This window comes from Schistosoma haematobium, chromosome 4, assembly GCF_000699445.3.
Source record: "Schistosoma haematobium chromosome 4, whole genome shotgun sequence".
Taxonomy (NCBI): domain Eukaryota; kingdom Metazoa; phylum Platyhelminthes; class Trematoda; order Strigeidida; family Schistosomatidae; genus Schistosoma; species Schistosoma haematobium.
In genome coordinates this window covers 17488090-17502403 of record NC_067199.1, presented here as the reverse complement: position 1 = coordinate 17502403, position 14314 = coordinate 17488090, and the positions used below count along the sequence as shown (strand labels likewise).

The 14314-nt window shown below is 37.8% G+C and overlaps 1 protein-coding gene across 1 annotated transcript in view; it reads right to left on the bottom strand.

The window, feature by feature from the left end:
• MS3_00007543 (uncharacterized protein) overlaps nt 1-14314 on the bottom strand; it is a 93089-nt gene that overhangs the window by 42715 nt on the left and 36060 nt on the right. The window contains exons 9-11 of the mRNA XM_051215834.1: nt 13582-13742; nt 6806-6893; nt 5719-5846 (exon numbers count right to left, since the gene is read on the bottom strand). Of these exons, the coding sequence (XP_051066376.1) occupies nt 5719-5846; nt 6806-6893; nt 13582-13742 (377 nt within the window). The remainder of the gene's footprint in view (nt 1-5718; nt 5847-6805; nt 6894-13581; nt 13743-14314) is intronic.

The window sequence follows — 14314 nt, the reverse complement described above, 5'->3', positions numbered from 1 at the left end:
TTCAAAACAAAGAAGGAGGGGATCACAATGAATATTATCCAATGCTATGCACCCACCAATGATAGCAACGACGACATTAAAGATCAATTCTACGGGCGGCTGCAGTCAATCATTGAGAAATGCCCAAGAAAGGACCTCACCATTCTAATGGGAGATCTAAATGCCAAAGTCGGAATAGACAACATCGGATATGAAGATATCATGGGACAACATGGACTGGGAGAAAGAAACGAAAATGGAGAAAGATTTGCAAATTTGTGTGCATTCAACAAATTAGTCATAGGAGGCACAATATTTCCACACAAGCGTATACACAAGGCTACATGGATCTCACCGGACCACACTACAGAGAACCAGATAGACCATATTTGCATCAACAAAAAATTCCGAAGGACAATGGAAGATGTGAGAACCAGGAGAGGAGCTGACGTAGCTTCAGATCACCACCTAGTTGTAGCCAATTTAAAAGTGAAGCTAAAAAAGAACTGGACAAGTGGACAAACAGCACTACAAAGGTTCAATACAGCCTTCCTTCGAGATACTGACAAACTCAATGAATTCAAGATAGCTCTCAACAACAGGTTCCAAGCCTTTCAAAATCTACTGAAGGAAGAAGAAACTAGTATGGAGGACAACTGGAAAGGCACCAAAGAAACATTGACTTCAACGTGTCAAGAGGTTCTGGGCCTAAAGAAACACCAGCATAAGGAATGGATCTCTATAGAAACACTGGACAAGATCAAAGAAAGGAAGAACAAAAAGGCAGCAATTAACAATAGCCGAACACGAGCAGAAAAAATCCAAGCACAAGCTGAATACATAGAAGCAAACAAGCAAGTGAAGAGGAGCATTAGAGCCGACAAGAAGAAATACGTGGAAGAATTAGCAACGACGGCAGAAAAAGCTGCTAGAGAAGGAAATATGAGACAACTTTACGATACAACGAAGAAACTAGCAGGGAAATACAGTAAACCAGAGAGGCCGGTCAGAGACAAGGAAGGCAAGCCAATCACTGAAATTCAACAACAGCGAAACAGATGGGTAGAATACTTCGAGGAACTCCTGAATAGGCCGGCTCCAAGGAATCCACCGAACATCGAAGCAGCACACACAGATCTTCCTATAGATGTCAACCCACCAACGACGGAAGAAATTAGAGTGGCCGTCAGACAAATCAAGAACGGGAAAGCAGCAGGACCCGACAACATACCAGCTGAAGCACTGAAATCAGACGTCGAAGTAACCACAAGCATGCTTTACCCTCTATTCAAAAAGATTTGGGAGGAGGAACAAGTGCCAATGGACTGGAAAGAAGGGCACCTCGTCAAGATTCCAAAGAAAGGAGATCTGAGCAAATGTGAAAACTACAGAGGCATAACACTACTGTCAATACCAGGGAAGGTCTTCAACAGAGTTTTGCTGAACCGGATGAAGGATGCAGTAGACGCTCAACTTCGAGATCAACAAGCTGGATTCCGTAAAGATCGGTCGTGCACAGACCAAATTGCAACACTACGGATCATCGTCGAACAATCAGTTGAGTGGAACTCGTCACTATACATCAACTTCATTGATTATGAAAAGGCATTTGACAGTGTAGATAGGAGGACATTATGGAAACTTCTTCGACACTACGCAGTTCCTGAGAAGATTGTCAATATTATCCGGAACTCATACGACGGACTACAGTGCAAGGTCGTGCATGGAGGACAGCTGACAGATGCATTCCAAGTAAGGACCGGGGTCAGAAAAGGCTGTTTACTCTCTCCCTTTCTCTTTCTTCTGGTGGTCGACTGGATTATGAAGACCTCGACATCTGAGGGAAAACACGGAATACAATGGACAGCTCAGAACCAATTAGACGATCTGGACTTCGCAGATGACCTAGCCCTCCTATCACGTACACACGAACAGATGCAGATGAAGACAGCCAGTGTAGCAGCAGTCTCTGCATCAGTAGGCCTCAGTATACACAAAGGGAAAACCAAGGTCCTCAAATTCAAAGCGGAGAACAGCAATCCAATCACTCTTGATGGCGAAACTCTGGAAGATGTAGAATCCTTCACATACCTGGGAAGCATCGTCGATGGACAAGGAGGTTCAGATGCAGACGTAAAGGCGAGGATTGGCAAAGCAAGGGCCGCATTCCTACAATTGAAGAACATATGGAATTCAAAACAACTTTCAACCAATATCAAAGTGAGAATCTTCAATACGAACGTCAAGGCAGTTCTACTGTATGGAGCTGAAACTTGGAGAACTACAACAACCACAGTCAGGAAAGTACAAGTATTTATAAATAGCTGTCTACGCAAGATACTCAACATCCATTGGCCAGATACCATCAGCAATAGCCTTCTGTAGGAGAGAACAAACCAACTTCCAGCTGAAGAGGAAATTAGGAAAAGACGATGGAAATGGATAGGACATACATTACGCAAATCGTCAAACTGTATCACGAGACAAGCCCTAACTTGGAATCCTGAAGGGAAGCGGAAAAGAGGAAGGCCAAAGAACACATTACGTCGGATAATAGAAGCAGATATGAAAAGGATGAATTACAACTGGAAGGAGCTGGAAAGGATTTCCCAGGACAGGGTTGGATGGAGAATGCTGGTGAGCGGCCTATGCTCCTTCACGAGGAGTAACAGGCGTAAGTAAATAAGTAAGTAAGTAAGTACATGTAAAGAACGAAGAAGGCAGTTTAACTGGGAAATGGAATCAATCGATGAAGTCGGTGACTGTTAATCTGAGCTGTAATGGCAGATATACATTGGATTGTCGAGGATAGAGTGAAAATCATGATCAGTGGTAGTAAAAACTTAGGGTGAAATGAATTAAAATAAGCAAATCGACATTTCCATCAAGGTCCTAATTTTGGACACGTTTAAGATGTAGATTTCAATCGGTAAACTTAGATTTGGATGATTATCAACTACTAGCAGCCTGTCACATATATAAAAATCTGTATTACAAATAGAATTTGTAAAAATGAAGCCAATCAAAAGTCAACGTAAACATGTATCGGTAGGGTTTTAGCAAAACTATAACAACCCAATAAAAATTACGAAGACCGGATACAGTGTAACAATAATAAATGTCATATTTAAATGACATTTTCTGAAAAATCGATTACTGTAGTAACAATAGTAACATACAACTTAATACAAGACGTTGCGTAATTCCATAAATGTGAACAAAAGTTGATGATAGATAAGTACAGAATAGGTCATGATATAACCGGGTCAAAAGTCAAAATTACATTCTTTTACTCATTATGATTTTTGTTCAACGTTACTTCCGTTTTAATTAAATATGAAGATTACTCAGTGTAGTATTTGTTTCTGTTTTCCCGTATGACATTTCATTCTGTATAACATACGACATTCTTGCAATAAAAATTGACATGAACTATGAATCGGCATGACATATAGCACATGATTTGTTATAACAATGAGTATTTTTCATATGTGTGATTTCATCCTAATTATTAATCGAAATGGGTGTACAAACCAATATATAGATTAGTGTATTTTCGACTAGGGTCGTCGTCGCGTTTGGGGCTAAAAAAATTCATTTGTACCAGTCTTCTTGTTTTAACTTTCGCGTCGTAATAGGTGATTCCGACGTAACAATCAGCGACGACCAGAGATAACAAGTAGCGTTCAATCAGAAGACGTATCAGGTACAATATTCATTCATTTATCTGCGAGATCATTTATTTAAAATCCTTTGCCTCTATTATAATCAATTTTTCAGAAAATTCAAATGGATACGATATTCAATTGTGATATCTTACACAACTTCGTATGATTTCTATAATCCAAGCTTAGGTATATAAATTCATGTTTGAATCAATCAGAAATTGATTTTAGAGGTATAGGGTTTTGCAGACTGTTGACTGTTGAGTTACAATGAAATAATGAGCCAATTAATGTTCGATTCTTGAGTGGGAAGTAAATGTGAACTACTGAGGAATCCTATACCAGGACGAAGCGGCAATCCGGTGTTTCTGGATTTTCAATGGTAATGTAATATTGATCGACTCAAGGTTTCTTTGAAACTGAACAATCTCCATAACCATATATTTACATATTGTCAAGTGGATCTCGAAGTGGAAACTATTAACAATTTGTTCATAACGAACAACAAAAAGCAACTTCAGGATGAGCGTAATGACTACTGGTGGTTGTGTTCTTAGTTTCAATAAATACCTCTAAATTCCTACTCTTGAATAATATATCGGCCTAATGTTCGTTTATTTTCAGATATATTACAATGGATATCAGTCCATGATAAAAAGAATATATCCTCGAAAGTGTCTCTATCTAGCAAATGATCAAAATGAACTAATAATGAGTCGATATACTTCACAAAGGAACTATCAAATCGAAGCAAATAACACCTTTAGCGTTATTTATTTCACCAAAAACATAAACCGAACTTAGCCAATACAAAGAATGTTTGTAATCTCTCTATCATGATCATAATCATGGACATTGTTGTCAGAAAAAGTAACCTTGGAAACCACGTGATACTTACATGTTTGTGAAAATATGATTATTATGACTTAAGAGCGTCATAATAGGTAAACAATTACAACCAACCATCATTTAGGCATTCATATTTAGACTTCATATATGGGCATGCTAATAGTGAATTTGGAAAGCACACACATGCATAAGTAAGGGTCTATAAGAAATTTCTTTCTTTTTCTCTGAAGATAACAAGAAGGGACGATATTTTTGTGGTGGTATAAAAACCTAAGATATACTAAGTTGTCTAATAAGACAGTTATTCATTCGAACAACCAAATAAGTCGATGGACATTAAGGAGGAAATCAAATACAATATGAAAACAAGTATGTCTGTGATCTTGACAAGAAATAGCGCAATGTAAATAAAACGCAAATCTGTAAACAAAATACGTTATTAAGAAAAGTTGACAGTTTATAATTATGTCAAAATACTGATTTTTAATTCCTGTAAATTAACTTATCAAAGAAAAAAAATCAACGAAAAAGTTTTCTGAGACAATGATACGAAAGACAGTGACAACGATCAGCATAGTGTTGACACTTTGAATTGTTGACTTGGGAATCTTTCAAGTAGTAAGGTTGTGTAATTTCCTATTGTTTATATTCAGGACTTCCATTAACTAATTTCTACATTGTCATATGGGTTGTTTGATAACTCAGGACTATTGCTTTCGTTTATCAAACGTTATCGGTTAGGCTACTGAGCTCAGATAGTCACAAACTGTTTTGTATATTAAAAACGCACTCTTACATATAAATTCATACCCAACGAACCAGTTAGTAGACTCAGTAGCCTAGTGGATAACGCGTTGATGTTTGCAGACGTAAGTAGTGGTTTCAAGTTATAATATGAACATCGACGCTGACAAACAGACATGGGCACGACGAGACAAAAACAACAAAATTGATGGAAATAATGTAGTAGCAATGATAAAATGAAAGATAAGCCTTGAGAATATGACTTGAAAAGACATGGTGAAAAGTATGTATGATGGGATACTGGAATTCAAAATGGAAAGAAAGATAAGGGCTGAATGGCATCTGTTCTATCGCTAGCGATTTTTGAGCCATATCAGACGAAGTTTTCAACAACCGACAACAGCTGTCAAGTGGAGGAACTTCAAGTGCAATTTATTAATCAAAAATAGACAAATATAATTCACCAATGAATAGTACTTACTCTACACCAGTAGCCATTATACAACCTTGACATTCACATTCTTCAGTATCATGTCTTAAACCGAAATTATGTCCAAGTTCATGTGCGATAGTGCGAGCTGTTTCAATAATATCAAGTGTTGGTGATACCTAAATAAATACATACAACAACAACGAAAAATAAGTAGATAAAATATCCATATTTTTATTTCTAGATAAAATATTTTATTTATTTACTTTTGGTCACAATCAACACAATTGTCAGTTTTTTTTTGTTTTGCAAACGTATTATCATGATGGAACTTTCAAGGTTCTAATAAGAAGCTGTAAACTGTGAAGAAATAAAGTGGGGCAGTAATTAATTAACTATGAAATCGGTTAGTTAACTCTTCTTTAGAAGTATTGCGATGGTTGAGAGACTAAAAAATTATGGGTACAATCTCTTATAAGATTGTGAGCTTTACCAAAGTAAACTAAAACAGCTTCATTCTTTTTATAATGAGAACATTATCTCTAAGCTGCATAAAATCTCCTTGAAAAAGTAAGGTAATAAATAAAGGCAATTTTAGTGGTTTTGATAAGTTTATATTATAATGTAATTGGTCTAAAAAGATTTTGGAATTTCGCAGTCTACATTATGCATCTACATTCTCTAGCGACCCGTTGAAAATCAAGAAGCTCTTTAGTGGGATTTTAAATACTCATTGCTGAAGAGTCTCGTACTAAGACGAAACAACTTTTCAATATTTCCTCATTTTCAAGGGTTGTCTAACTATGATCATTTCGTGTGATTCAAATTACAAAATGTTCAAAGACATACATATAAATACTACAGACCATATGATGAGAATGAGTCATTGAAAGAAGGTCGAGGACATAAAATAACCTAGTTGTAAGGATTAGTGAACTTGTTAATCAATTGAATGCATCACGATAGATCATCATGTCTAATAACAGCAGCAAATACCAGTACATTATATGACTCAGTCAGCAAACATGACTAATATGATAACCAACTGATGAACTGAAAATTCAGAGAATTACTCAGTTAATTAATCATTAATTAAACAATTATTAGAAGAATAATGAAAAATTTTGTCCAAACTTACTCTACTGTAACCAACACAACGCGAATAAATACACATGGTCATATGATTAGCTTTTCCACGTGTTCGTGAGCCTTGTTCTTTTGTACCTCTATGTTGTCAGGTCATTTTTTGTTTGTATAAGGAAAAGAAGAAACCAGAAATGAAAAGATTTTTAAAGGAAAAATGTGAATTCACGTCAAAGTTTAAACAAATAAGTTAACTCGTATTTATACTATTAGATTGTAAAGAGATATAACAACAACATGTGTCATAGATGACACATTAGTTTGGGCGGTTTCTAATTAATCAATAGATAAAACTCCTCGTACGTTGAAGTTATGCAAAGTGGTTGTAGTCATTATCGTTTAGGCATTAATTACTATTGTACTACACGACAATGGACACGAAGAATATACTTATTGTAAGAAGTTACAAAGTATTTAATTAATACATTATAAATTTGCATCATTCAGTGTGTTCTCTTATGTGTTATGTCTTCTCATCTGGTCTTCAAGTGTTCTGCCAACGCCATGCTTTCGCCGCTCCGAAACTCTTCACTTCATCTGATAATTATAACAACTTCGACGTTCTGTTCCGCTACACAATACTTACAGACAGTCTTGTGAGTAGCGTCCACTACACTATTACCATAATGGGATTTAGTATTAGTAGTAATAATAATGATAATAGCATTAGACGATAGTTTCATTAGCATCTTACTGACACATATTCACTTCGGCAAACTTTATCTACACTTATTTAGGCTGAATGAAACAGGTATGAACGTGTGTTTATTTTGTTCAATAATCAATAACAATTGTATTTTAAATTGTAATAAGGTCAAATGGTTATTTGTTTAACCAGTAATGTGTGATGTTAATTAGATTGAATATTGATTCTCATCATTCACTAAAAAAGAACTGATTAGTTGAGACGAATTTGTATTATTTAAATAAGGAGGGTTTGATGACTGACATTGTATCTGAATAAGATTAAATTATGGATAATTTCTAAATTTATTTATTATTTGAACACATAAATATTGGAACAAGAGAACGCCAATATATACGCGCCACACAAAACAATGAGAATTCGAAGAGAAATAGAAAAAAAAAAACTAAGGAGCGCAAAAAAGGAGAACAATAACGAAGAGATTGGTGTAAGGTAGTGTGGTAGTAATGAGGGAACGGAAAGGTACAATCGGAAGAAATCTTTCAGGTAAGGAAGACACAACACTTTTTATGAAGAAAGTAAAAGAAGGTTACAGCAGGATCGCCACTGGCTTCTATTCTGAGCCATATCTGATAACGTTTCTAGCCACTGTGTAGCACCATCTCTAGAACCTCAACCAGGGAGTCGTGAAGGACCGACACAAGCCAGTCCTTTGCAGCTTTCTTTCATGCCACGACACCATGTCATGCACTGACCACCTCTCCGCTTCTCCCAACCAGTCCCAGAGTCGGCAAATAATGCACGACGTGGAATTCTCTGGGACGACATTCGGAGAACATGTCCAAGCTACCGAAGTCGGTGTTTCAAGGTGGTGACACCAATTGCATTATCGTCTCTGTGCCCGAACACACGATGCTGAACCTCTGCATTACTGACATGGTGTTGCCACTGGATGTCAGCAATCCTTCTCAGACAACGATGACCAAACACAGAGTCGTCGAACATCCTCAACTCGGAGAGGCCAGGTTTTAAAGCATAGAACAAAACTGCTCTCACCGACGTATTGTAGACAGCCAACATAACATCACGAAGGCGTCAAAGATGGCCTAGATTGGCATAAGCTGCTCTGGCTTAAACTATACGTGCATTGATCTCACTCACACCACCACCAGCACTTATGCAGCTACCTAGATACACGAACTTCTCGACTACTTCTATCTGCTCACCATCCAGGGTGAGTACAGTATTAAGATCCTGCCAGTCTTGTTGAAGTACTTTGCATTTCGAAGGTGCAAAGCACATACCATATCTACGGACACTGATTGCCAACTGATTAAGTGCGGATTGCATGCCTTGGGCATTATCGCACAGTAAGACAATATCGTCCGCATACTCAAGGTCAAGAAGTCTTTCTCCAGGCAACAGATCCACACCACCATTACTTACACCCATCAGAGCTGTTTCCAGAATGTCATCGATGGCAAAGTTGAAGAGGAATGGTGAGATTGGGCAACCCTGCCTAACCCCACCACTCGAATGGAACAATGGAGAAAGGTGGTTGTATGCCCTCACTCTGCCTGAGGTGTTTTTATATAGGGCTTTTAGGATGTTAATAAACTTCTCAGGCACACCCTTCTTCAATAGACAATCCCAGAGAACAGTCCTATCCAACGAATCGAAGGCAGCCCTGATGTCAAGAAACACTACGATTGTTGGCCTTTGATAAGTATAGCGGTGTTCTAACATTTGGCGGAGGGTGAAGATATGATCAATACATCCTCGACCAGAACGAAACCCAGCCTACTCCTCGCGAGTCAATCTTTCTCGGGATTTGAACAACCTACGAAGTATGACGGAAGCCAATAGCTTGGACGCAATCGGAAGTAGACTTATCCCTCGATAGTTGTTACAGAAACGACGTGAGCGCTTTTTAAAGATAGGGACAACTATCGACTCATTCCATGAAGTTGGTACACTCTCTAGTTCCCAGAATTTTTTAAACAACGTCATCAGTTCCTTAGTCAGAAAGTCACCACCATCTTTAAAAAGAGCCGGAGGTAAGTCATCTGGGCCCGGAGATTTGCAGCGCTTCAAGAGTTGGAGTTCCTTGCAGACTTCCTCCTCGTTTGGTGGGTCAGTCGTCACCGGCCATGGAGGGCAGGACAGTCCGACCGATGTTGCCGGAGCAGCAGGCCAGTTGAACTGCCCTTCGAAAAATTCTGCCCATCGTCCAAGACGTCGATGGATGTTAGTGATTGGCATCCCATCATCCTCGCAGATTGTTTCACTCACACCAGACTTCTTGTTGCCAGTGGCTCAGATGAGTTGGAAGAGCTTCCGGTAATTACCAGATGCAGCTGTTGCCTCCAGCTCATTAGCACGCTCCGACCACCAGGCTTCTTGGTCCTTACGCAAGCTTTGCCCGATTTCATTGCGTAACATACCTCGTTTATGGTCAAACTCACGGTCACCCGGCTTCGATAACTTGTAAGTAGCCTGAAGAAACTCAGTGCTTATAAGCGAGACGTTTCGCAAACCCACAACTGACTGTACCCGCCATTTTCATGGCGTCATGCAATTGCAACCGATGCTCATCTATACTTTTCGGTGGAATAGTAGCTAGCCTAGAACCTAGCTCGGTTCGATACCTACTTGCAACCAACTTGCTGACATCAATCCGTTGGTGGCGGTCACTTCGTTCTCCACTGAAAAGTAAGGTAAGATTTGCGCAGACAAGGGCATGATCAGAGTCCAGATAGGTACTCCAAAAGGAGCGGCAGTTTTGTACACAACCACGCCAGCGGTAGCTGATCGCGATGTGATCAATCTGAGTCAAGGCTTGAGATGCAGAGGGAGGACGCCAGGTGGCACATCGGCGATGACTGTGCCGAAAGTTAGTGCTAGCCAGAAACAGGTTGTGGTCTGTGCAAAGTTGCAGTAGACGGCTCCCGTTATCTGTCCTGCGACCAACGAGTCCCCATCGGCCACCTAAACGACCCTCTTCTGTGCCTAGACGCCCGACCTGAGCATTCAAGTCTCCGGCTAGTAATACAGTATCTGTCGAACGCACTTCTGGAGAAGAACAGATAACTGGTGGTAGAATTCATCCTTGATTGCATCCGGGCTGCAATCTGTCGCGGCATAGGCGGAGATGAGGAAAAGACATCGTTTCTCACGCCGATTTCTTCTCACTTTGATGGAACTTTCTAATCTAACAGCACATAACCGACTGTTAATGAGGATCCAATCGATTAGTGCTGCCTCAGCTCTAGCGCTTAGTGCGACACCAACGCCAGAGAGTCCAGACGAAGATGCCACAGGGTCCCCGGATAAGCGCACGTGAAACAAGCTTTTCGAAGCGACAGATGGAGATCGAATTTGTAGTACTTCGCCAGAGTCTCGAATACGGGTCTCGGATAGACAGCAAACATCAATATTAAGACTTTCTAAAGACATAGACAGCCCTATCTGTTGTCCAACCTGCATAAGTGTGCGAACGTTGAAGGCAGCCAGTTTGAATGGTGCACGTGGTTTCAGAAAAACTGCTTCAGTACTCATATACAGTGGAAACATACAATTTTCAACCGGACAGTGACTCGAGAACGTTTAGATACAGTCGAATTTCCACCAAAGACGAGCCGCTGTATAAGTATAAAAGAGGGTGAATAATGTGGTAAATAATAATAATAATAATAATAATAATAATAATAATAATAATAATAATAGTAATAATAATAATAATGACAATAATAGTAATGACAATACTTTGAATCATTTGACTGTTTTTCGAAGCGAGAAAAGTAGTTTCCATAGATATAGAGAGCTCATCATTTGCGTGTGGGCTGTGATACTGCCCGGGTGCCCAGACCGAAGCAGGGATAATTTCTAAAACCTATTTATGGATTGTCATTCTATATATATACCTCTTGTTATAAGCTTTTATTTGATTTATTGGCTACTATTAGACGGTTTACCATTAGTTACAGTCACTCACACTCAGACACTTTTAATTTGATCTAGTATAACTATTCTTCATTTTATGGTGTGATGCAGTCTGGCCTGCTTGCATATTTCGCGTAATTGAAATATACGATTCACACAGCGGAGGCTGATATTTGTGTTCTGGACTGAGCGGGCTAGGCTAGGCAAGAAGTTACTAATACAGAGGATCAATAAGGATTCAGAGTTGACGCAAGACTGCTAGTGCTGGTTGACGTGTCATTGATTTAGCACAGAGACAAGGTCATATAAATCGGTATACTGATTGGAAGTTTCATCACGTGATAATTGACAGGGCCATAGGCCATAGGACATAACAGAAATTTTGTATTCAGTCTAGAAAGCATATTTAAGGAATGTATAACTTAGAGACATCTGTTAAATGAATAATTTTCACGGAAGTATTCAAACCTTATCATTTTTACTAATATCAAGTCGTATGGGATTTTGAAAAGCTTATCAAAATGAGTGGTTAGTTTAAAAGTATTATCACGTTATAATTATTTGAATAATACGACATAATGGTCAAGTGGTTTGAGAGTGTAATCGACGTTCAACTATTGTAATGTCAGTTTGAAACACAAGTCATTAACTATGGTGCAAGAAATCGGAAGTCCTATTTGATGTCATAAAATAGTACGTCAAAGTTTACATTTTTTATTCTAGACAACATCTACTGATTAAACGAGTTGAATAGAAGTATTTTTTTTATAGGTACTTATAATTAGCAACAATAATAATAATGTGCTGTAGTGTTTGTTGTTTAGTCTGTCTTGCAATAAAATAGTTCATTTCAGATAGATATATATAAGTATGATTGGATTTTTAGAAATAAATGCTAAAATTTCGAATAATAATAATAATAGTAATAATAATAATAATAATAATAAGTGTTACTGATAACGCACTACTGAGATGACTCATCTGTACAGATAAAGCTTTAATGAACAAAAATATTCACATATAAATTGGTTGATAAAATTATGCATACATGTGATGAAAAATTACATTACCATTTGGATATTAGAATTAATCATGTCACAGTAGTAACTACTATTTATCAATACATCAGATTGATCTGTATAAAACTATAAGCAAAGATGGATAGTAGTTAGTGGTGGAATCCAGGATGCGCGTCTCGTCTTACCTGGGGCTCGTCAGATGGATGTACCTGCATCCCAAAGTTGATGTTCACTCCTGGACTCGAACCCAGAACCGTCCGCTTCAAACGCCATCGCTTTATCCACTTAGCTACCAAGTCCTGACAACCAATTGCTTGTGTAATGGGGATGCAGGTACATCCAGCTGACGAGCCCCAAGTGGGATGAAACACGCATCCTGGATCCCGCTGCTAGCCACCATCCATGTTTATTTATAATGCTTGTGACTTAAGGCAATATTGAGGCAACCAAATGTGCAAAACTAGTTTTCAATGACTAACAGATATGGTCAAAGTTTTTTTAGCTTAGGGTGGAATTTCCCGTTCAGATTTATTCAATGCTACGAATAAAAAAAGACGTTACAGATCCTGGTGAATGTATGAGCTTCAAGTAATTCGAGCGATAATTTTAACTAATTATTGGAGATTTTCGTGTGAGATGACTGAGAATCTGTCACAATGACTTAGATGTATGAATTAGTAGTTTTCTCTTAGATTTCGAGCTTTGAAACCATTTTATATTTGTTTTATTAAACAAATCCACTCTTCTTTCTAAACTGTATTGTAAATACTTAGTCTCTTTTACTACTAGTGATATTGTAACTGTAATGAACGAGAACACAACCAATGGATTTTATTACAAAATTACAGAATATCCCGGTAGAATGTAAGAACCATATATAAAATACTTCACTTGTAAATTTTCCACACTTATGTCTGTCGACACAAGTAGCATACACTACATAACTAATTCACCTACTCTGGAATTGGTCATGATAATTTCATCTAGTTATTATGACAAAGTGATGGAAACTTGAACTGAAGTACATACGTGTCAGGTTCTACATTGCCTATTGATTGATTGGCTGACTAACTGATATTTTACATAAATATTTAATAATCATTGCATTGGTCACCATATGAAACAGTAACAAAAACACAACTAAATGTTAGAATACTAACTTACAATAGAGCATGCAAGCAATCATGACGCACATTAGCATACATTCGTTTAAATTGAGCTAATGCAGTGAGCAGATGATGTTCTTCAACTTTTAAACTAACACGATCCTGTTCCCAAATTTCTAAACGAACAATAACTGTTACAATGTTGAATGGAGCAAACAACTAGAATCGAGAAAAACAAACAAGAAATTATTTGAAAAGAAAATAATTAACCATAAGATATGCGTGTACAAGCATTAGTCGGATAAATCTTATGTTGTCCATCACAAATTGAGTATAGGTTTATGTATTCGGTCACGTACTTAGTTTGAGATTTATTATTATTATTATTATTATTATTATTATTATTATAAGCTTTATTCAATATTATATTATTGGTACAATATAGGATTCTCAGCACAAAGTATTTAAACAAGTTTCTGTTTCGTACTTCTTGGTCGATCCTGACGATAAATATTGAGTGATCGCCAGTTAGATGTTAGCAGTCCAGTAAATGAACATCTGAATAATGTATATTCTTTTATCTGCATATTGCCAGTGACCACATTATCTCTTATTGGGCTTTTCTAACTTTGACAACGAAAGGTTGTACACTTTTCAGAAATGCACCAGGATAGCTTATGCGATTAATAGACATAATGATATATTAAAACAAACAAAAATAGATAACTTGTTGAAATGTCTAGATGGCAGGAACAGGTAGTCCAGATGCTCAAGCAGGCCGCCTCAAGATA